General features: G+C 48.8%; 2 protein-coding genes across 7 annotated transcripts in view; both read left to right on the plus strand.

Annotated features, from left to right (window-relative positions):
- Positions 1-692, plus strand: part of otogl (otogelin-like) — a 34,866-nt gene extending 34,174 nt beyond the window's left edge. For both annotated transcript variants that reach the window (XM_076992587.1, XM_076992588.1), the window contains one exon: positions 19-692. In XM_076992587.1, the coding sequence (XP_076848702.1) occupies positions 19-219 (201 nt within the window). In that variant the 3' untranslated portion in view covers positions 220-692. The remainder of the gene's footprint in view (positions 1-18) is intronic.
- Positions 693-9,219: 8,527 nt separating this feature from the next.
- Positions 9,220-22,317, plus strand: part of ptprq (protein tyrosine phosphatase receptor type Q) — a 31,578-nt gene continuing 18,480 nt past the window's right edge. For 3 of the 5 annotated variants that reach the window (XM_076992581.1, XM_076992582.1, XM_076992584.1), the window contains exons 1-18: positions 9,220-9,614; positions 10,480-10,587; positions 10,679-10,820; positions 10,940-11,194; positions 11,321-11,474; positions 11,592-11,698; positions 12,471-12,568; positions 13,226-13,391; positions 15,267-15,527; positions 15,886-16,046; positions 17,747-17,858; positions 18,645-18,871; positions 19,706-19,775; positions 19,959-20,158; positions 20,246-20,486; positions 20,969-21,097; positions 21,701-21,847; positions 22,126-22,292. In XM_076992581.1, coding sequence (XP_076848696.1) covers positions 9,570-9,614; positions 10,480-10,587; positions 10,679-10,820; positions 10,940-11,194; positions 11,321-11,474; positions 11,592-11,698; positions 12,471-12,568; positions 13,226-13,391; positions 15,267-15,527; positions 15,886-16,046; positions 17,747-17,858; positions 18,645-18,871; positions 19,706-19,775; positions 19,959-20,158; positions 20,246-20,486; positions 20,969-21,097; positions 21,701-21,847; positions 22,126-22,292 — 2,790 coding nt within the window. In that variant the 5' untranslated portion in view covers positions 9,220-9,569. Of the gene's footprint in view, positions 9,615-10,479; positions 10,588-10,678; positions 10,821-10,939; positions 11,195-11,320; positions 11,475-11,591; positions 11,699-12,470; positions 12,569-13,225; positions 13,392-15,266; positions 15,528-15,885; positions 16,047-16,339; positions 16,610-17,746; positions 17,859-18,644; positions 18,872-19,705; positions 19,776-19,958; positions 20,159-20,245; positions 20,487-20,968; positions 21,098-21,700; positions 21,848-22,125; positions 22,293-22,317 lie in introns of those variants that run through there. The other 2 variants (XM_076992583.1, XM_076992585.1) reach the window with 2 other exon arrangements.

Raw genomic sequence — 22,317 nt, forward strand, 5'->3', positions numbered from 1 at the left:
TAACTCTCTCTGTGGTAGGTGACGGTGTACTCGTGTGATGGGAAGTGCCCATCTGCCACCATCTTTAACTTCAACATTAACAGCCATGCACGCTTTTGCAAATGCTGTCGTGAAAATGGCCTGCAAAACCGCATTATCCAACTTTATTGCACACGCAATGCTACTACTGTGGACTACAACTACCAGGAGCCTATGGACTGCTCATGCCAGTGGAACTGATATATGTTAAGTTACTGTTAGATATGCAGTAGTAGTGGTAGAGTAGAGTATATATACTCTCTCAGTGGACATACCCAGTTTATATTGCACAGCAAAGAATGGTAAAACCATGTGCTACTAACACCATCTTTGTAGTTTTAATAATACTGAGGTCTGAGTTATCTGGGTGTATTAAGTTAATCTCATAGTCTATATTTGCATGAACAACAACCAATATTAAGTCAGCTAGCTTTAAGAACATAATACCTTCTGTCAAAATTATGTGCACAGGTCCAGTGTATTAGTAAAAATAGTATTTTGCTCGAAAATATTTTGGAACAAAATTAATTATTGCACATTTATTGTAATTAGGTAGCCTAAAATGTCTAGATCTTTTTTTTATAGATTTTTGTAACTTTTTAACATCGTGTTTTATTTAAGTGAGAACTTTGTACTATTTTTAAACATTTAAGTTTTTACAGACATAAACTACCCTCCAGGGAGAAATAAATAAGCCAGCTCTGTACAGGTTTTGAGTTGTGCTGCTTTTATTCAGACTGAATCCATGGCAGAATTCCCTGTGTGGAGAGCTTCTGTTACAAGTTAGGGACATAAAACTTAGTAAGTAGTAATCTCTATCTGTAATCACTCTCTCTCTCTCTCTCTCTCTCTCTCTCTCTCTCTCTCTCTCTCTATCTATCTGTAATCTCTCTGTACATACATACAAACATATATACTTGTATTCTCTTTACTAGAATTGAATCATTAAATACAGTGAATTTGTATGCAGTATAAATGTATAAGTAGTATTTAAAAATCTTCTTTAGGTTACAATGTTAAATGTTTAGTGTGATCCCCCTCACCCTTGGGCAATATCAGGAACAGACTACATCTAAAGAACTCTGGGAGGTGCTGAAAGAAGTCTGATATAATATACCAGATTGCTTCAGGAAACTTCAGGAAACTCTGCCCAAAAGAGTTCAAAATGTGCTGAGTGTCAAGGGATGTCATACTGAATTCTGAATGTTGCCTGAAGAAGCCATTTTGTTCTGAAAAATGTTGTTTTTTTATAGTATGCACACATTTCCTGTATTTTCTGGTGGTGTATAAATATATATGTAAATCTGAAGAAGATAGCATGTGAGCCACAACAGAGATGGTAGTGAAGTACACAAAGTTTTCAGAAAGTTCTGTTTCTCTCACTACAATCTCTCTCTCGCTCTCTCGTTGTCTAGCATATATATATATATTGTGGCGTGGTGTGGTAGAAAGAAGTTGCAGAGAAGTCCATTCTCCAAACAGAACAGAGGTTTTATTGTTCTTTGTAATAAAACTGGCACTCACAGGCACAATCAGTATAACTCGAGGCCTAAATGAGGTACCCCTTGCACATGAAACACAGGGGGAGGTCATGACGACGGCAACGTTACACATACATGGAGGGGAAACTAAGATAATGCACAGGTACACAAAAGGATGGACCGGGGTGACTTAACTAATAAAACACAATAAATAATCATTAAAAACACTATACAAACATAAACATCGCATAATTAAACATAACAGGGCCGGGGCCGCAAGGGCTCATGGCCCCCCCCCCCCCCCCCCCCCCCCCAAGAGGTCAGCCGTCCCGGCGACCACACACAAGACAGTCCAGTAGCGTAGAAGGGCAGAAACATGGCATCAAACACACAATTACAGCCGGATGAGGCAGATCCTACTCAACGCGCATGTAAAGCGCAAATACAATCCTGGAGGAAAGAAAAAAACAGCAAGGGCAGTACAACTCAAGACATACGCATGTCGTGTACAAGGCATTAACATAACGACTCCCGGCGTTGAACATGAGCACAGCAGTACGGTAACGTTGTCAAGGTGGCATCAAAAAGATTAGGCATCACCACAATGCACAATAAACACCTGGCACATAACGGACTTGGCATAACAAACAGAGGGAGAACAGTAAATAAGGCAATCAATAGTTACAGACACAATTAAAAATGTGTATATATATATATATATATATATATATATATATATATATATATATATATGTACACACATAGAAAGAACAGTCCATAACTCGGCATGAGAATGTTAACAAGGCAGTTCACAGAACAATCTATGTCACACAGCCCTGCAGGCGCCGCGGTAGCCTTCGCGTGCGCTGTGGCCTGGCCGGACCGGCCACAGGGGAAGTAGCAGGACCAATAACCGGGGAGACAGGCGATGAAGAGTCCGGGCAGCATCCAGCACCCTGCACCTTAGGCCGGTACGGGGCAAGGCGGTCGCGGTGCACCACGAGGTGCCGCCGGCCCCAGCGGATCCGGTAGACCACGTCACTGACACGCGCGAGCACAGTGCAAGGCCCCACCCATGCGGACTGCAGCTTGGGGCACAGTCCCTTCTTTCGACGGGGATTGTACAGCCAAACCTCAGAGTGCACGGGCAGGGGCCCGCCGTAGCAGCGCATGTTATAGGCGCGTTTCTGGCGCAGTCCGGCCCCCGCCTGGCTACCCCTGGCTCGCATGTGGACGTCGAGTAGTCTTGTCCGCAGCCTAGAAACGAACACAGGGCCAGGTTCAACATTAACATCATCAGTGGGAGGTGCCCCAAATGCCAGGTCCACAGGTGATCGCAGTTCATGGCCGAACATAAGCATGGCGGGGGTGAAACCAGTAGTCTCCTGTAAGGCGGAGCGGCATGCCAACAGGACGAGAGGCAGTTGTTTGTCCCAGTCATGCTGGTTCTCCTGTGTAGCCATGGCCAGTTGAGTAGCCAGGGTTCGATTGAACCGCTCGACCAGGCCATCACCCTGTGGATGAAGAGGAGTTGTTCGAGTCCTGTGCACCCCCAGCAGGCGGCAAACCTCTGTCATGACGTCCGACTCAAAGTTTCGGCCTTGGTCGCTATGTAGGACCTCTGGGACGCCGAAGCGACAGAAAAACTCATGGAGCAGGGTCTCTGCTGTAGTAACGGCGCTTTGGTCGGGCACCGCATACGCCTCGGGCCATTTCGTGAAGTAGTCCATGGCCACGAGCACGTAGCGGTTGCCCGACTCAGTCACTGGAAACGGCCCCAGTACATCCACTGCCACCCTCTCCATGGGGCAGCCGGATTGCATGGGGTGGAGGGGCGCACGTGAGACTCTCGCCGGTCCCTTCTTGGCAGCACATGTGTCACAACAATGGACAAACAGTTCAACTCCAGCTCTGCAGCCCGGCCACCAGAATCTCTGTCTCAGTCTGTGAAGAGTTTTTGTGATGCCAAAGTGGCCTGAGCCTGGCAGACCGTGGACAGCCTGCAGAACAGTGTCACGCAGGCCCTGCGGTACCACAGTTTGAGTTAAGCGGCTCCCAGTGCTCGGGTCCTCCCAAGTTCTGTGCAGGACGCCCCCAGCGATTCTCAGGCTGTCCCAGTTGGATCGCAACGCCTTAGCTACGGGTCCCCGTCGTACCACGTCATCCCAGTCCGGCACGGTGGCCGCCTCCAAAGCGTCCAGCGCCCACGCCAGTTCCGGGTCGGCCCTCTGAGCCGCAGCCAGCTCCGCAGTGGAGATGCAGGGTGACACAGGAGGGGCAACAGCAGTCCGGCCCACCGCTGCACATACACCGACAGTTTCTGCCTTTCCCTCAGCGCGCTGGCAGTGCTTGCAATCGTGGGAAGCGCACGGCCGGCGAGACAGTGCGTCAGCATTCCCGTGGATTCTGCCCGGTCTGTGCTCTACCACAAAGTTGTACCACCACAAACTCTTGTAGCCTGGCTAACCATCTCGCTAGCTGGCCCTCAGGCTCCCGGAAGTTCAACAGCCATTGCAGTGAAGCATGGTCTGTCCTCAGCAGAAAAGGTACGCCGTACACGTAAGGTCGGAAATGCCAAAGCCCTTCAACCACTGCTAACAGCTCGCGCCGTGTCACACAATAATTTTTCTCAGCTTTGTCCAGGCGGCGGCTGAAGTATGCTATTGCGCGCTCTGAGCCCTCTTGGACCTGTGACAGTGTCAGTGTCGACAATAAAGCGCTCAGTGGGGGAAGGATAGGCCAGAACAGGCGCACTGCACAGTCTCTGCTTTAGTGTACGGAAAGCACACTCGGCGTCGTCAGGCCAGCTAAATCTCGTTCCGCCACCCCTTGTCAGGCGGTGAAGGGGGGCAGCAATGTCCGCGAAGCCCTTTACAAAACGGCAGTAGTATGACGCGAGCCCGAGGAAACTGCGAACTTGTCGCACCGTACGCGGAGTGGGCCATTCACGGACCGCGGCCGTCTTGCCGGGATCAGTGGCTATGCCCTCTCCGCTGACCACATGCCCGAGAAAATTAATGCGACGCTGAAGGAGGTTACATTTAGCCGGGTTGAGCGACAGATTGGCCTCCTTCACTAAGCCCAGTACCAACTCTAGGTTGGCCAGCGCAGACTCGAAGCCCGTAGCATGGACCAGCACGTCATCCAAATACACCACACATTTACTGCTCGGAACCCCAGACAACACTCGCTCCATTAACCGCTCGAAAGTGGCCGGCGCGTTACAGAGCCCGAAGGGGAGGACCTTGAAGTGCCAGAGACCTGCACCGATCGAAAACGCAGTCTTCTCCTTCGCTGACTCATCCAACGGGACCTGCCAGTACCCGCTACGCAGGTCCAGGGAGCTGAACCAGTCTGAGCCAGCTAACCGCTCGAGTGTGTCGTCTACTCGCGGCATCGGGTAAGAGTCGAGTTTAGTCACAGCATTTAAACGTCGGTAGTCGACGCAAAACCGCCATGAACCGTCCTTCATCTTGGCTAGGACCACGGGGGCAGACCATGAACTATTTGAAGGCTCAATTACGCCGGCCGCTGCCATTTCGCGGATTTGGCATTCGGCTGCCACACGCTTGGTTAAAGGGAGGCGATGCGGTCTCAGGTGGACAGGTTTTGCGTCGCCCGTGTCAATCGCGTGGCTCGCCAGCCCCGTCCTCGAACAATCACGCTCGCTCACAGCGAACAGTCCCCTATAGCGATTCAGCAGCTCGCTGAGTAGCTCGCCCTGCGACGCGGACAGGCCCACGCTACATCTAAGCCACAACTCATGGACCGGGTCCCCCGGTGACGGAGACAGCATTTCTCGACTCACTGGCACAGCTGATGTAACGCACGAACGTGAGGCTGCATCATCTCCACAGCACACGTCAACTCTTCGCCCGTTTAGCGACAACTCCCCCTGTCTATAGTCGATAATAGCCCCGTTCTTCCCCAAGAAGTCATTACCGAGGATGCAGCGATCAAACACATCCCCGACCCAGAACTCATGCGCCACGGGTCCCTGCCCGAAGTCAAAGGAGACATTGGTGCGCCCTAGCAGCTCAAACCGCTCGCCGGTTACTGATATTAAATTCCCCCGGACCCACTCCACAGCATCAGGCCCCCCCGAGCAATCATTAATCAGTTCAGGCCTAATTAAGGAGACCAAAGACCCCGTGTCAATCAGAGCGGTAACAGAGATATCGCCAAACTTACATGAAATATGCCAGTCACGTTGTCCGGTGATTCTCGAAACAACGAAAGAGGGGTGGCCAGTGAGAACCGGAGTCGCCGCGCCCCTCACCGGGCGGCTCCTTGCTCATTTCCCGAGCCGTTGCACTGGCTGGCTTTGTGGCCGTGAGCCCCGCAATTCCAGCAGACCAGTCAGTGGCTTGCTTGGCGGTCGTGTGGGCGGGTCTGACGGGGCATCCTGTTAAGGCAGTCACCTGACGGCCTCGTCCACGGCAGCGTCGAGAGTGGTCGGGTTGTACAGGCGGACGTGTCTCCTCAGCTCAGCCGGCTCCACCGCGCCCAGAAAAAAATCTAGTTCTAACTGCCGTTGGGCCTCGCGCGGGAACAGGGGGTAGGCCAGGCGAACCAACAGTGCCAGCTCCGACGCCAACACACTCAGGCCTTCTCCCCGAGCACGGCGACGTCCCGCCAAGAGCTGCTTCGCCGTCGACTCGTCCGGTTGCCGCCCGAACCTGCTCCTCAGTGCCGCTTTGAGTGGCGTCAGCGCGTTCCTGTCCTCCGCTGGGAGCCCGACTAGAACCCTGAGCGCAGGTCCCCGTAGCGCCAGGCACAGTTGAACCGCCGTCTCAGCGTCCGACCAGCTCTCGTAGTTGGCGACGGCATCGAGCTGAGCCTCGAACGCCGCCCAATCCCCTTCGCCTTCGTCATAGCCAGGCAGGCTGAGCCGGCGTGTCGGGCCGGTCGTCGCTTCCGTTGCCGATGTACGCGTGGCGGCGGGAGGTAACGTCTCGTGGCGCGTCCCGGCGGGTGGTGGTAACATCTCGTCGCGCGTGTGGCGCGTCCCAGCGGGTGGTGGTAACATCTCGTCACGCGTGTGGCGCGTCCCGGCGGGTGTCGTTCTGCGTCCGAGGGACGGTGGTACGATGTCGCTTGGCCCGTCAAGATGATGTCTGACCGATTTCCTGCCGTTCCTTCGCTTCTCTCTCAGCCCTGCTTCAAGCCGTTCGAGCTCTCCGTAAAGGTGGAATATTTCATCACGGAGAGCCACTTCTGACACCAGTTGTGGCGTGGTGTGGTAGAAAGAAGTTGCAGAGAAGTCCATTCTCCAAACAGAACAGAGGTTTTATTGTTCTTTGTAATAAAACTGGCACTCACAGGCACAATCAGTATAACTCGAGGCCTAAATGAGGTACCCCTTGCACATGAAACACAGGGGGAGGTCATGACGACGGCAACGTTACACATACATGGAGGGGAAACTAAGATAATGCACAGGTACACAAAAGGATGGACTTAACTAATAAAACACAATAAATAATCATTAAAAACACTATACAAACATAAACATCGCATAAGCGAGTTTATGTTGTCTGGGGTTCCGAGCAGTAAATGTGTGGTGTATCTGGATGACGTGCTGGTCCATGCTACGGGCTTCGAGTCTGCGCTGGCCAACCTAGAGTTGGTATTGGGCTTAGTGAAGGAGGCCAATCTGTCCCTCAACCCGGCTAAATGTAACCTCCTTCAGCGTCGCATTAATTTTCTCGGGCATGTGGTCAGCGGAGAGGGCATAGCCACTGATCCCGGCAAGACGGCCGCGGTCCGTGAATGGCCCACTCCGCGTACGGTGCGACAAGTTCACAGTTTCCTCGGGCTCGCGTCATACTACCGCCGTTTTGTAAAGGGCTTTGCGGACATTGCTGCCCCCCTTCACCGCCTGACAAAGGGTGGCGGAACGAGATTTAGCTGGCCTGACGACGCCGAGTGTGCTTTCCGTACACTAAAGCAGAGACTGTGCAGTGCGCCTGTTCTGGCCTATCCTTCCCCCACTGAGCGCTTTATTGTCGACACTGATGCAAGCGACCACGGGTTGGGTGCTGTACTGTCACAGGTCCAAGAGGGCTCAGAGCGCGCAATAGCATACTTCAGCCGCCGCCTGGACAAAGCTGAGAAAAATTATTGTGTGACACGGCGCGAGCTGTTAGCAGTGGTTGAAGGGCTTTGGCATTTCCGACCTTACGTGTACGGCGTACCTTTTCTGCTGAGGACAGACCATGCTTCACTGCAATGGCTGTTGAACTTCCGGGAGCCTGAGGGCCAGCTAGCGAGATGGTTAGCCAGGCTACAAGAGTTTAAGTTTGTGGTAGAGCACAGACCGGGCAGAATCCACGGGAATGCTGACGCACTGTCTCGCCGGCCGTGCGCTTCCCACGATTGCAAGCACTGCCAGCGCGCTGAGGGAAAGGCAGAAACTGTCGGTGTATGTGCAGCGGTGGACCGGACTGCTGTTGCCCCTCCTGTGTCACCCTGCATCTCCACTGCGGAGCTGGCTGCGGCTCAGAGGGCCGACCCGGAACTGGCGTGGGCGCTGGACGCTTTGGAGGCGGCCACCGTGCCGGACTGGGATGACGTGGTACGACGGGGACCCGTAGCTAAGGCGTTGCGATCCAACTGGGACAGCCTGAGAATCGCTGGGGGCGTCCTGCACAGAACTTGGGAGGACCCGAGCACTGGGAGCCGCTTAACTCAAACTGTGGTACCGCAGGGCCTGCGTGACACTGTTCTGCAGGCTGTCCACGGTCTGCCAGGCTCAGGCCACTTTGGCATCACAAAAACTCTTCACAGACTGAGACAGAGATTCTGGTGGCCGGGCTGCAGAGCTGGAGTTGAACTGTTTGTCCATTGTTGTGACACATGCGCTGCCAAGAAGGGACCGGCGAGAGTCTCACGTGCGCCCCTCCACCCCATGCAATACCGCATTATCTTATCTTTTGTGTACCTGTGCATTATCTTAGTTATCTTATATATATATATATGCTGCTAGGAATATATTTTATATATGCGACATAGCTGGCATCGCCTCAAACGCTCATTAACCTTCGTGGGCGCCTCTTCATTGAAGCAGTGTTTGCTCACTGGAGCAGCCCACACTATGACCACACTCCGTCCTGCTGAGTTGTGTTATGGTTTAATGACGAGCAATTAAAATGTTGGAATGGTTCAGCTCCTCCTAGTGTGGAAGTGCTGACCCGTGGCTTAAGGTGAGATCGGTCATCAGTCTTCCTTTGGCCTAGGGACAATCGCTAATATTTTTAAAGTTAAAAAAATATTGTTAATCCTCCGAAGAATCCTAATCACGCCCTTGTATGAGCAGATCTTAACTAATACTCATTCAACGTGGACGTCCTAGAACTGATACCGGTATTTCCCTTAAATCTAGCGTTGTCCCTGCATCTCACTTCATCTTAATCACGTCTTCACTTTGTTACAACTTTAGGCGCTCAATCAAACCAAAAAATAATAAATGCTAATAGAAAATTATCAAAATAAAACAGTGTGTAGACACTGAGCCCTGGAGTGTGTAGTTTGTAAAACAGGTTCGCGTTAATTTAAGCGCAGCACACTCCAGCCGTGAGTTTTTCACGGTCAATCCTAAATGACCTTGTGCTACTCCCACTTGTTGTGGGTGGGGGGCCACCATGGTAGTCATGGCAGCCTGGGCTGGTGGGGGTGAGCCGGGGTAGTTACCGGGCTGACTGGAGGAGGAAGGAGTTAATCCGATGACATCAACAGCGAGGCGCATGGGCGCGCAGGATGAAAGCGCGGTCAATTCAAAACAGATGAAAAATGTCGCTTTCTCTCTCTATCATCCAACGGTTTATTTGCATTACTGTTTTTTTTACGTAGACATGAATATTACTAGTGGCGAAGGAGGCGTTGCCCTTCGGACAGTATTCTTCATCCGAGGTGATGTGGAATGTGAAGTTGCGGTATGTGCGACGGCGCCTAAACACAGAAGAGTGCTCCGATTAACCCCGGGATTTGACTTATTATAAACTACGCCCGAGTGCTTTTTCGCTGGATAATATAAATTTCTCAACCATTGCAATAAAACTGAGCGTCTAAATGGAAAAGTCGGTTTCTGTGTGGCTGTTGGGACTTCTAATAAAGGTAAAGATTCTCCGTGTGTTGTTAAAGGAGAGACTCACCCTGTCATAGCCCTTGATACTTGAATCTGCTTTGAACTGGAGGGAGATGGTAGAAGAATGAGCAAACCCACAGGCTTGAGTCTAGAACCAGCCACTAACCTGAAGAACCAGCCACTAACCTGAAGAACCAGCCACTAACCTGAAGGACCAGTCACTAACCTGAAGAACCAGCCACTAACCTGAAGCACCAGCCACTAACCTGAAGCACCAGCCACTAACCTGAAGCACCAGCCACTAACCTGAAGGACCAGCCACTAACCTGAAGGACCAGCCACTAACCTGAAGGACCAGCCACTAACCTGAAGGACCAGCCACTAACCTGAAGCACCAGCCACTAACCTGAAGCACCAGCCACTAACCTGGAGCACCAGCCACTAACCTGAAGCACCAGCCACTAACCTGAAGCACCAGCCACTAACCTGAAGGACCAGCCACTAACCTGAAGGACCAGTCAATAACCAGGTGATTCAGTTTTTGATTCACTTGAAAACAACTGCATTATTTTTATTCTAATCAAAGAAATCTATCCAGCAAAATTCAAAATGGGTTCAGCATCCATTACTTTAAATTCACTGGTTGAGTTTTGAAATGTTGACGCAGATGTCAGCTCAGCAATAGTGAAAATATACTTTTTAGACATACTATTTTGACATGTGTAACTTTCAGATTATATTTATTTAAGCATTGCATGCTTCAGAATTGAAAAAGATAGGTAAAATGTCCATGTGTGGGCTGGGGCCACGGGTTGCCAGATCTAAACTATGATAAAAAAAAACACCAAGGACTTTCAAGGTGACTTTTTTGGTATCACACTTTGTATTTCTCAGGTGTGGTCATCCCCTGTTGTGAGCAATCTTGCCTCAGTCTATGTACAAGTGGAGTTCTGTTCTCTGAGTTTTGAGTCTGATTCCTACACACTTTTGTTGGGAGACAAGGTTTGAAACCAACACACGCACACAAGAATCTTCATCGGTCTGCAGCTCTTCATGTATATCTTCATGTATATCTATCATGTCTCTCTGTTAGGTGCTGAGCAGCGGTGCAGTATGTCAGAGTGTGTGTGGGTGTGTCGTAGACGCACATGTGCCACAGACGTCTGAGAAGCTCAGTCTAACTCTGCAGTCATACAGACGGGGGCAGCTGCTGGACCACAGGTCCTTCCAGCTAGGTGAGAAGATGCGTGCTGAGAAGGTCCAGTGCCCTGCTCTGTTCTGATAGCAATTCCCTTGAGTTTGCTGAAGCTCTGAAGGTTTAAGGAAGCTGATTTATCTGTGTGGGTGTCTCCAGTTCCTCTGCAGAGCTCCTTTCTGAGGGTGGAGGTCTCCTCTACGAGTGCTCTGTTGAGGTGGACCAGGTGGAGTAGAAATCAAGCTCTGCTGGTGTGTGTAGATCATCAGTGTTGGACCATCTCCTCCTTTCATCCGTCCCACCTGCTGACAGACCTGCAGCCAGGAACTCGTTACAGTGTCGATGTGGAACACAAAACACATCCACTTACCAATATCACTCTCACGCAAAAACTGCAAACGGCCATAAAGACAGGTGAACATGTGCACACACCACAACGTTCAGGCAGACTCAAATGCTCTCAGATCCTCACACCAACCTCACACCACACATAAAGAACATTTAAATGAATTGTGTGTGTGTGTGTGTGTGTGTGTGTAGATCCCAGTTCAGTAAGCCTGCTGCCTATTCAGAGGACGGCATCGTCTCTTCTTGTGAGGTGGACAGAAGGCCCAGGAGTGTTTGATTCGTTCATCTTCTCACTCAGGAACTCGACCTTTAACCTGCAGACCAGCCTGAAATCTTCTGATGACAGGTATGACTGGTCTCAGAACAGTCATTGAAGCTATTGACCTATGAGTGAGTCATTTTGTCTTATTTACTGATAATGATGCACTGCATGAGTAAAGGCTGTAACTGGATGTCTCACCAGATCCTGTCATGTTGACCATCTTCCACCTGGAAGTGTTTATACTGTTGAGGTTACGAGTGTCAGTGGGGAGAGACACAGTGTTCCCTCAGCTCTCATTGTTAACACATGTGAGTACAGACGTAGACACACACGTCCACACTGTGATGACACATGCACAGGTGCAGGGACAAAGGTATGAAGTGGGTTCGGTTCCCAGCAGCTACAGGGTTTTGTCTCCTGTGTTTGTCCTATTTTTGATCCAACTTGACACCTGGACTAAGAGAAATTCTTTATACATATGGCACTTCGTAAATAATGATTCTTTTAGTGATTGTGAAATGGGAACTAGCCCAGGGGCTGCGACTGCACTATGTCTCCCCCTGCTGGAGAGGATCAGGTCCCTCTGAAGCAGTTGTAAGGCAGGCTGCCTCTTATCAAGCTTTTTTGGCAGTGATTGCTTTCAAGAAATGAAAAAGAGACAAGACAATACAATGGTGACATTACAAATGACTTCATGTGTGTGTGATGTGTGGGTATGTGTATGTGTGTGTGTGTGTGTGTGTGTGTGTGTGTGTGTGTGTGTGTGTGTGTGTGTGTGTGTGTGTGTGTGTGTGTGTTGTGGTCTACTGCAACATTTATACTGGCTCTGCATGAACGAAATGCTAAACAACTGAAGCTTTTAAATGCTGAGAGGTTCGAGGAAATCTAGGCGTGCTGCGGAACAGAGAATGCCTTAGCACATGCGTTTCTGCACTAATCCTTTTACTGCATAATATCCCAACTCATGAGAAACGGACTAAATGCAGTTGTTTACCCCTGACAAACAACTTTACCCCATTCCTCACGCACGTGGCTCCAGTTGTACTTGTGCGTGTCTTCTCACCGGCTCTTGTACTGCAGTTCCAGCCCCTCCTGATGATATCACCTTCATCGAGCAGGAAGGGAACGGCATGTACATCACCTGGTCCCGGCCACGGGGCGGCGTGGACGGATACAGGGTAGGACAGGCACCTTCTGGCTCTTCAGTGAAAAGTGCTTATTGACTGCTTTCCATTGCAATAATTAACACCAACGGTGGGCAGACAAAGGACTGAGATTCTATTGATCTGATCTTATGAATGGGAATGGAATGTAAAAATGGCCCTTTAAAGAATTTATCAAGCAGTATTGTGTTTGTGTGTGAGTGAATTTGTGTGTGTGCGTGTGTGTGTGTGTGTGTGAGAGAGAGAAAAAGAGTGAGATATATAGAGACTATGTGTGTGTTGGTGTAAAACTGTAAAAAGTAGTTGGGGAAAGCAGGTCACGGTTTAAACTTTCATACCACCTGCCTCACCTGAGAGGTTGCCTAGCGACGCCCCCTCAACTTTACCTGCTCAGGTTACTCTCTCAATAATACATGAAGTCAAATCCCACTGCAGACCCCATGCTGGGCTGCACGTGTGCAGGTGAGCACCATCACACACTTTACTCAGTGTTTTCCCATTGACAACACAGAACAGTCATTCATACATTCATCCCCTTGGTCTTTCTCTCTTTCTTTCCATCTCCATCACTTGTTCCTTATCATTCCTCTTTGAGTCCATCCTTTTTCATCCCTCATTCACCTTTTTCTTCCCCCTCCCCTGTTTATTCTCTCTCTCTCTCCCTCTCTGCAGTTGCGTTATGGCTTTGCCACTGATATTCCTCTCGCTCATCAATTAGACGTGCACAGCAGCAACGTGAGGATAAGTGACCTGACCTCGGGACGTGATTACAAGTTTGAGATCCAGTCTTTCTTGGGGTTTGATTTCAGCCAGACCATTACCAGAACCACCTCCACCAGTAAGAGTCTGATTACATCACAGGGCCCTGCTGACAGTGGGTAATCTAATTACAGCAGTCTTCAAAGTGTATTTGCTGGTGGTTGAAAGAGGCAGGAATACACAAAGAGTTTAATATTACAAGCAGATTTAATAAACAATATAGCTTGGTTCACATAGCCGGCAGTAAATCAGAGTGCTGCTGCTCTGTGTGCCCCTCAATTGCCCCCCGGGGATGAATAAAGTTTTCTGAATCTGAATCTGAATCTGAATCAGACTGGTTCGCGTTGGGAGTTGAACTCCGCCAGGGCAGCCCCTGTCACTGATTCTGTTCATAACTTTTATGGACAAAGCGGTGGAGGGGTTCGGTTTGGTGATTCTGCGTCTCCTTTTTGCGGATGATGTGGTCCTGTTGGCATCATGATGCCAGAACCTACAGCTCTCACTGCATCAGTTTGCAGCCGAGTGCAAGACGGCCGCAATGAGAATCAGCACCTCTAAAACTGTCTGGGTTGGGAGTGAGTCCTTGCCTCAAGTGGAGGAGTTTAAATATCTCAGGTTTTTGTTCACAAGTGAGGGGAGGAAGGAACGAGACATTGACAGGCGCATCGGTGCTGCGGCTGCAGTATTGCAGACGCTGTACCGGACCGTTGTGGTGAGAGAGAGCTGAGCCAAAAGGCAAAGCTCTCGTTTTACTGGTCAATCTACGTTCTGACTCTTACCTATGGTCATGAGCTCTGCACAGTGACCAAAAGAATGAGATCGCAAATACAAGTGGCTGAAATGAGTTTTCTCCTCCCTTAGAGGTAAAGTATGGAGCACGGTCATCCAGGAAAGGCTCGGAGTAAAGTCAATGCTCCTCCACATAGAGGGGAGCCAGTTGAGGTGGTTCGGGCATCTGGTCTGGATGCCACCTGGGCACCTCCCTGGTGAGGCGCTCCGGTCATGTCCAACTGCGAGGAGACCACGGGGAAGACCCAGGACACGCTGGAGAGATTACGTCTCTCTGCTGTCCTGGGAACGCCTCGGTATCCCCCCAGAAGAGCTGGAGGTGGCTGCAGAGAGGGAAACCTGGGCCTCTTTGCTTAGGCTACTGCCACCGTGACCCAGACCTGGTTAAGCGGATGAGAATGAATGGATGGATGGATGGATGGATGGATGAATTCAATACAATTAGAAATTGTGATATATTGTGGAATTTTTAAAAACATTTTTCTGAAAACAAGTGAATCTTCTTTATAGCTGTTTTATATCAAATATGTAAGGGAACCATGCTGATGATGAAAGGGTGGAGGGAGGGCAGGCGTGGTGGTAGCTGCTTATAGAGCACTGCTGATAGAGCACTGCTGATAGAGCACTGCTGATAGAGCACTGCTTATAGAGCACTGCTGATAGAGCACTGCTAATAGAGCACTGCTGATAGAGCACTGCTGATAGAGCACTGCTGATAGAGCACTGCTAATAGAGCACTGCTGATAGAGCACTGCTTATAGAGCACTGCTGATAGAGCACTGCTGATAGAGCACTGCTGATAGAGCACTGCTGATAGAGCACTGCTGATAGAGCACTGCTGATAGAGCACTGCTGATAGAGCACTGCTTATAGAGCACTGCTGATAGGCCTTCAGTACACTGCTCTTTATGTTAATGATTTTTATTGATTTATTCATTTGGGGGTTTATTTAGAAACACATTTTCTCTCAGTGTGGCAATTTCAAACTGAGTTGATTTCCTCCGCTAGCCCTCATCACAAACGGGGCATGATGGTGTTTTTTTGATAATGTAAAGATATAACATAATATTTGTCTCTTCCTCTTGCGAATGTGAAGATAGCCTTTTATGCATGTGTACATTACGGTGATATTTAGCGGTGAGACCATCTCAGTTCCTTCTGTCAGGGCCTGCGGGGGTGTGTTCTCTTTCTTTGGCACACGCTAACTCCTCGTCTGCCATGCTGGTGTGGTCTGCTGCCACCGGACCCTTCGACTTCCACCGAGTGACGGTCGCTAACAACTCATGCAGCTGGGCCTTGCGCGTGAGTGCGGCCATGCGGGAGTCCACGCTGGACGGCCTCCGCCCCGGCTGCACCTACAACGCCACCGTGGAGCGCGTCCGGAAGGACCTGAGTGGAACCCCTACTATGCTCTCCTTCCAAACAGGTCACCGCAATTTTAAAAGACACTGCATGGTAACAGCACACTGACACGTTCACCAACGTACCTCAGGCTTGAGGCTTGAGAAAATATTAAGGGTTGCGTAGCATAGGTGAGAAGGTTCCCTGTGTAGCATAGATTTGAAGGATCTCAGTCTTACCTTGTAAGAAGTGTAGTAGATAAAGCCTTTCACCTGATCTTATGGACAAACGTACACAACAGAAATTTTCCTGTAAGAGTGAGAACTCTGTATGGAGAACTAGATTAGTGCCATAAGGTTTAGTGCAATAAAGCATAGTATTTAAGGTGTGTGTGTGTGTGTGTGTGTGTGTGTGTGTGTGTGTGTGTGTGTGTGTGTGTTCAGTCCCTGCTAGTCCTGAGGATGTGTGTGTGGTCAGTGTGTCTCCTCATTCCTTTTCCCTCCACTGGTTGGCCTCCTCTGGATGTGATCAGCAATATTTGGTTCAGCTCATGCCAGACCATGGCAATGTCACCATGACAACCATGCCAAATGGGCATATACAGGTATGTTTGTCCGGCGCTTACTCAGCGTTTGTTTACGTATGTGTATGTTTGTGTGTGTGTTGGTGTGTGAGGACAGGTTATATTTTCTTCAAACTTTCAATCTATTTTCTCTTTCTTTCTTTCTTTCTTTCTTTCTTTCTTTCTTTCTTTCTTTCTTTCTTTCTTTCTTTCTTTCTTTCTTCCTTTCTTTCTCAAAAACACTCACTCATACAGCCCCCAGTTTTCGAATGCCAGGTGTCAGGTGGTTGGGTATCCATGTCAGCTGGGCGGAGTGTGTGATGGAAGGTTAGGGAGAGAGGGAATGAGAGAGAGAGAGAGAGAGAGAGAGAGAGAGAGAGAGAGAGAGAGAGAGAGGAAGAAAGAGTACGTGCGCATGCCAGAGAAAACAATTAAGCTTTAATGCCTTTGAGTTGTGGTGGCGGGCAAGTCGTTTCAGACCTGGAGAATTCGTCCAGTACTGGCCTGCTGCTAGCTAGCCCACCGCGCTCTCTCCACGAGGGGCCACCATGCGCCCCTGCCTACCCCTGCTGATGGGCCTGTGTATGGCACTCACCAGCGTACAGGTAGGCCTCATCACCTCTGACACGAGTGAACAGGTATGGAGATGACACAAGGCTGGCGGTATTGGAAATGACCAAGATGCACTGACGACTTCTCAGTGTGGACAGATACTCGTGTTCCGTTCAGGGAAACATTTTCAGTGCGGATGCTTTTCCTCTCCATCAGCGACAGGCACCAGAGTCATACAGTCACTCGGACTCTGGTGCCTGTCGCTGGTGTTTGCTGGTTCAGTTTCAGAGGTAGCAAAGGACCGGTTGAGTGCTGAGGATCACATTTCCCAGGTGCAGGAGTTTTACGGTACTGACACAAAACCAAGGCTTGTAAATGAGTTTGGCATAGTGTAGCAGTACCTTGTGTGGCATCTGACTGAATGTATCTACATGTAATCTCCATGACAGATATGAACTGTGGTCCTATTCTGTGATGCATGAGAAAATGCCCATGTAGATATTCTAAGAGTTACTCTTATGGTTATAGCCAAAAGATTTATCTCAGAGACTGAATATATTGTACAGTGAGTTTAAGTCTTTCTTTTCTGTCCTTGTTTGGATCAAATAATTAAGATGTTTTGATATTATATGAGGTTTAGCTATATCACATGCCTTGAAACAAGCTCTCGTAATAAATACCTTTTTAGATTCATAACATTTCTCATTATTATAACATTATTCATGTTATCAGCGATACTGCTCTGTTTACTCAGTGATGATGCGCTGGTGATACTGGATATCTAAACATACCAGAACACCAGCTTGTTGTTCAAACACTTTCTGTGTGTTGCTTTTGGTTGTATATGGATACAAAGAGCTATGTTAAGAAGTTTGTTAAATACTCTATAAAAATATAGATATTAAAAAACTGTAATCTGCTGGGTCCTCTGTCTTTTCAGTCAGAGGGGTCAATGGCTCCAGTATCTCTGATTTCAGTTTCGGTAGCACAGCAACTTTCATCAAGTTGAAATGAAAGCAGGACACAAGGAGATGATGCCGTCCTTCTCCTGCACACAGCCTCACAGCTGATGTGTGTGTGTGTGTGTGTGTGTGTGTGTGTGTGTGTGTGTGTGTGTGTGTGTGTGTGTGTGTGTGTGTGTGTGTGTGTGTGTGTGTGTGTGTGTGTGTGTGTGTGTGTGTGTGAGACAGGCAAATGTGTCCAGTGTGAATCCAGGAACATCCTACACAGTGACAGTCAGTGCAGTATCCTCCTCAGGACTCAGCTCTCCCGTCAGCCGCATTGTTACCACTATTGAATCTGGTGAGTGTGTGTGTGTGTGTGTGTGTGTGTGTGTGTGTGTGTGTGTGTGTGTGTGTGTGAGAGAGAGAGAGAGAGAATATGTGGACGTATGGAGTGTGTGTGTGTGTGTGTGTGTGTGTGTGTGTGTGTGTGTGTGTGTGTGTGTGTGTGTGTGTGTGTGTGTGTGTGTGAAAGAGAGAGAGAGAGTATATGTGGATGTATGGAGTGTGTGTTTTAAGTGTAGTCTGTCATTAGTTCATGTGATTTGTCATCCCTACATTTGCTCCCCTAATAGAAGTTCCATAAACCAGTCCTAAAACATCTAAAACATGCCCTCCATGGCTTACTGAAGGGTGTATTGCTTTTTCACAGGGAAGAATTTCATGGCTTCTTGGAACGTGAACAGAGCTGATATTAAGTGTGTGTGCATGTGCTTTGACTATGCAAGTTCTGCTCATGCATTATTGATTCTGAACACAATTGGTATCAATTTGAGATCAGTGTTTTCACTGTGCCCAATCAATGCTCTCTCTCTGACACTCCCAGGAAAAGCTGAGACACCAGCCAGCCACTTTTGGAAAAGGCCATAACTCAGGGCTGCTGGTGCCGATCATGGGGACAGTGCCCTGCTACACCCTAGCTCAGAAACAAGCTATGAAACGAGGGGGTGTAAATGTTATGGCAGCATGGAACACCCATATCTGGCTTTTCATTCTTTTGTAGTACTAAAACCGTGCATGTATAAGTGGTAATATCAGTGTTTATTATGTATTTTGTATTTTTGTGTGTGTGTGTGTGTACATGCAGTTCCTCCTGCTCCCTCAAAACCAGAAGGAGAAAGAATGGGGTCCAATGGGATTCTGCTCTCCTGGAAGATGCCGCCACCCCCTGACACCACTATCCACTCATTTATCATCAGATACAAGGAAGTGTGTCCATACCCTGAGCCCAGTTTTACTGAGATCACCAAGATCCTGGACATCCCAGAGACCCTGCTGAACACACTCACTCCTGGGGCCACATACAACATTGGGGTACATACACACTACACACACACACTCACACACACACACACACACACACACACACACACACACACACACACACACACACACACACACACACACACAGCAGAACTTCTAAGGCCCTAAGAATAAGACTCCTAAGAGTTCTACCCAGAATAAACGCGATTCTAAAATACAAGAATTTTCATTCTAAGCAGAGATCAAAAGATATTGTCTCTAACAGTGTCTGTCTTTTTAAACAATGGGCAAGACCACCCATGATTTGTGGTTTGTAAACGTACAGTACAGTCTGGACATTTGGAGGGACTCAAACTGTCTGTGGGAAAGTTGCCATTGGCATCCATTCCATTGGTTAAATTATTCACCTGTTTTGAATTATTGATCTGGTAAAGAGATCTATGGACCTATGATGGATCTCTGTTTTCCATTATTTGTCTACAGAATTCATTATCATTGTGTGCCATGACCTTTGATTCCCCTGTCTTAGAATTGTGTGTATTTGTGTGCGTCCGTAGAATATGAAGTGTGCATACTGTGGTGTGTGATGGGGTCTATTGTCATGTGTAGATCACATTTCACACGGGTCAGTGTTAAGGTGCTGATTGTGTGTGTGTGAGTGTGTTTGTGTATGTGCTTAGGTTGGGTGCGTGAGAGTCTTTGTGTGTTTGTTTAGGTTGGGTGTGTGTGTTTGTGTGTTTGTTTAGGATGGGTCTGTGAGTGTGTTTGTGTATGTGCTTAGGTTGTGTGTGAGTGTGTTTGTGTGTTTGTTTAGGTTGTGTGTGTGTGTGTTTAGAAGTGTGATGATCTTTTACTCCACCTCCTTCACTCCACACTATCTCATAGGTTGCAGCAGTGAACAGGGCCGGAACCGGACCTTTTAGTCCAAGTCTGTTCTTCAAAACTGCAGAGGCCCGTAAGACCCCTGTGCCGCCTTTGCATATGCATATTGTCAATAGCTGTGTTAACGAGCGTGGGAGGGCAAGATGACACCAACAATTAACAAAAAAGTAACAAATACCGTCTTCTGCACAGCCTTTTGCTGATGTGTGTGTGTGTGTGTGTGTGTGTGTGTGTGTGTGTGTCTCCTCTCCTGCAGCCCCGGGCATGGTCACCAACCTCACGGCTTATGCTCAGAATCACTCCACAGTGATAGTGACATGGTTTCTGCCCGTACGCATAAACGGACTCATCAATAAGTTTGCTGTGAAAGCAAAAATTGCACGGACGGGTCAGGTAGTCCAAAATCTGGAGCGCAATGCAGAGGACATCATGAACGGAGCTCTGCCCCACTGCAACGTACGTCAGTGAGACGCTGGAGGTAGATGTTTGGAGATTTCCACATGCGCTCCACACTCGAATGGCGACGCTCTGTGTGTATTCCAGGATGCGGCAGACATCCTGTCTCGTGGGACTCCCAGCCCGTCAGACTCCTCGCACACGACGTCTGCTGCGATGACCCAAGTCACGCTGTCGGCCATCCCTCCTGCCTCCATCTGGAGTGTCCCCATCAGTGTGGTGCTGGACAACCTCCGGCCCTTCACAGCTTATGTATTTGAGGTGTCTGCCTTCACCAGCGACGGAGAGGGGCAGATCGCCAGCACCATGGTCCGCATGCCTGAGGCTGGTACGCACAACAACGAAAACAAATACAGATGCATGGCCGAGAGAGAGAGAGAGAGAGAGAGAGAGAGAGAGTCCTACACTCACACACATCACAGATCCTGCAACAGAATCTCTGATCCGGTACAAAACCTCCATGGGGCGGAACAAGTCGCTGGGGTTCATGACCCCCCCCTCTTACAGCCATCAGTGACCTTGCATACTCAGGAGAGCTCATGCCCTCTGGCCTACAGCCTGTGGGTGTGTTAGTGTGAGGAGTGTGTGGTCTGTACTTGTGTGACGTATGTGGGTGTGTTGCTATATTTATGGTGTATTGTTGTGCTGAGTGTGTTAGGTGAGTTTCAGTGTTCAGTGTGTGCATGGTGTGTAACTGTGCAAAACATTTGGAGCATTGGACCATTTCTGTGTGAATCTTGTGTGTTGTGCTACTGTGTTAGGGTTGTGTGGTGTGTTATTGTGTACAGCATGAATTGTGTGTAATTGTAGCCCCAGAGGATTCTCCACAGAACCTGGCGGTCGGGAATGTCACCTCGAAGTCTCTGTCTCTGGCCTGGGAGCCTCCAATCAACATCACAGGACGTTTCAGCTACGTCATCCAGCTCTTCGGTCCAGAAGGTAAAACTCCTCCATCTGCCTCCTGACACATAACCTACACATCAGCCTCACCAACACTTTGCTAACACAAAATTAGCACATAGTTACTATACCAGCCTCACTAATACAACGCTAACACATGACTAGAACACCAGCCTCACTAACATAACTACCTCCCTAACATAACAGCCTCACTAACACAAAACTAACAAATAACAACCACTTCACTAACACATTACTCTCACAAACACATCACTAATATCTCACTTCTAGAATCACTAGAATCACTAGCAGCATTTCTGTACTAATGAATCATTGTAAAACTTTTAGTGAGTTGCTTGTACATTGCCAGGTACAATCAGAATATGTCAAATATACAGTGCAAACAATAAGATGTGTGCATACTGTCCCAATGAGTCGGATGTTGTTGATTGGAAGGTGGTTCATTAACACTGAAACTGAGTTTTTGGTCATTGTCTTGTGTGTTGAGGGATGGTGGTTCAGCTGTTCTGGAGGCTCAGAGGAACCGTGGTGTAGAATGGGTTGGTGTAACACCACTGGCCAATGGCTCATATTTCTGTATTCTGTTTCTCTTTCTGTATGTGTGTGGTGTGTGAGTTGCAGGTTTTATCAGTGAGAACAGTACGAATGAGCAGACGTTTGCTTACCCCGGACTGACACCATTTACAAGCTACCGCGTTGTTGTCAAAGCCAGATCTGCTGGGGCTACAGGACCAGCAACAGAGACCAGAGTTTTGACATCTCCAGAGGGTGGGACCTCCACACACACATGCTCTTTTATCATGTGAAAATTATTATTTAAGAGGGTCTGTGATTTTATACACAGCACATTATGGCCCAGCAATAGTGCCCTACACCCTTATGCAGTACTACGTGTGTGTGTGTGTGTGTGTGTGTGTGTGTGTGTGTGTGTGTGTGTGTGTGTGTGTGTGTGTGTGTGTGTGTGTGTGTGTGTGTGTGTGTGTGTGTGTGTGTGTGTGTGTGTGTGTGTGTGTGTGTGTGTGTGTGTGTGTGTGTGTGTCTATTAGTTCCCAGTGCAGTGTCTGCTCTAACCGTAGTAGCAGTGGACTCTATGTCTGTGCTTTTATCGTGGGGAATGCCCAGACAGCCCAATGGCCTCATTACTCAATATCGTGTCCTGGTCCTGCACTACGAGACAGTTGTTCAAGACATCACCCTCCTGGGGCTACAGCAGGTGAATGCGCACACAGCAGAAAACA

This window comes from Brachyhypopomus gauderio, chromosome 2 (genome assembly GCF_052324685.1).
Source record: "Brachyhypopomus gauderio isolate BG-103 chromosome 2, BGAUD_0.2, whole genome shotgun sequence".
Lineage (NCBI taxonomy): Eukaryota > Metazoa > Chordata > Actinopteri > Gymnotiformes > Hypopomidae > Brachyhypopomus > Brachyhypopomus gauderio.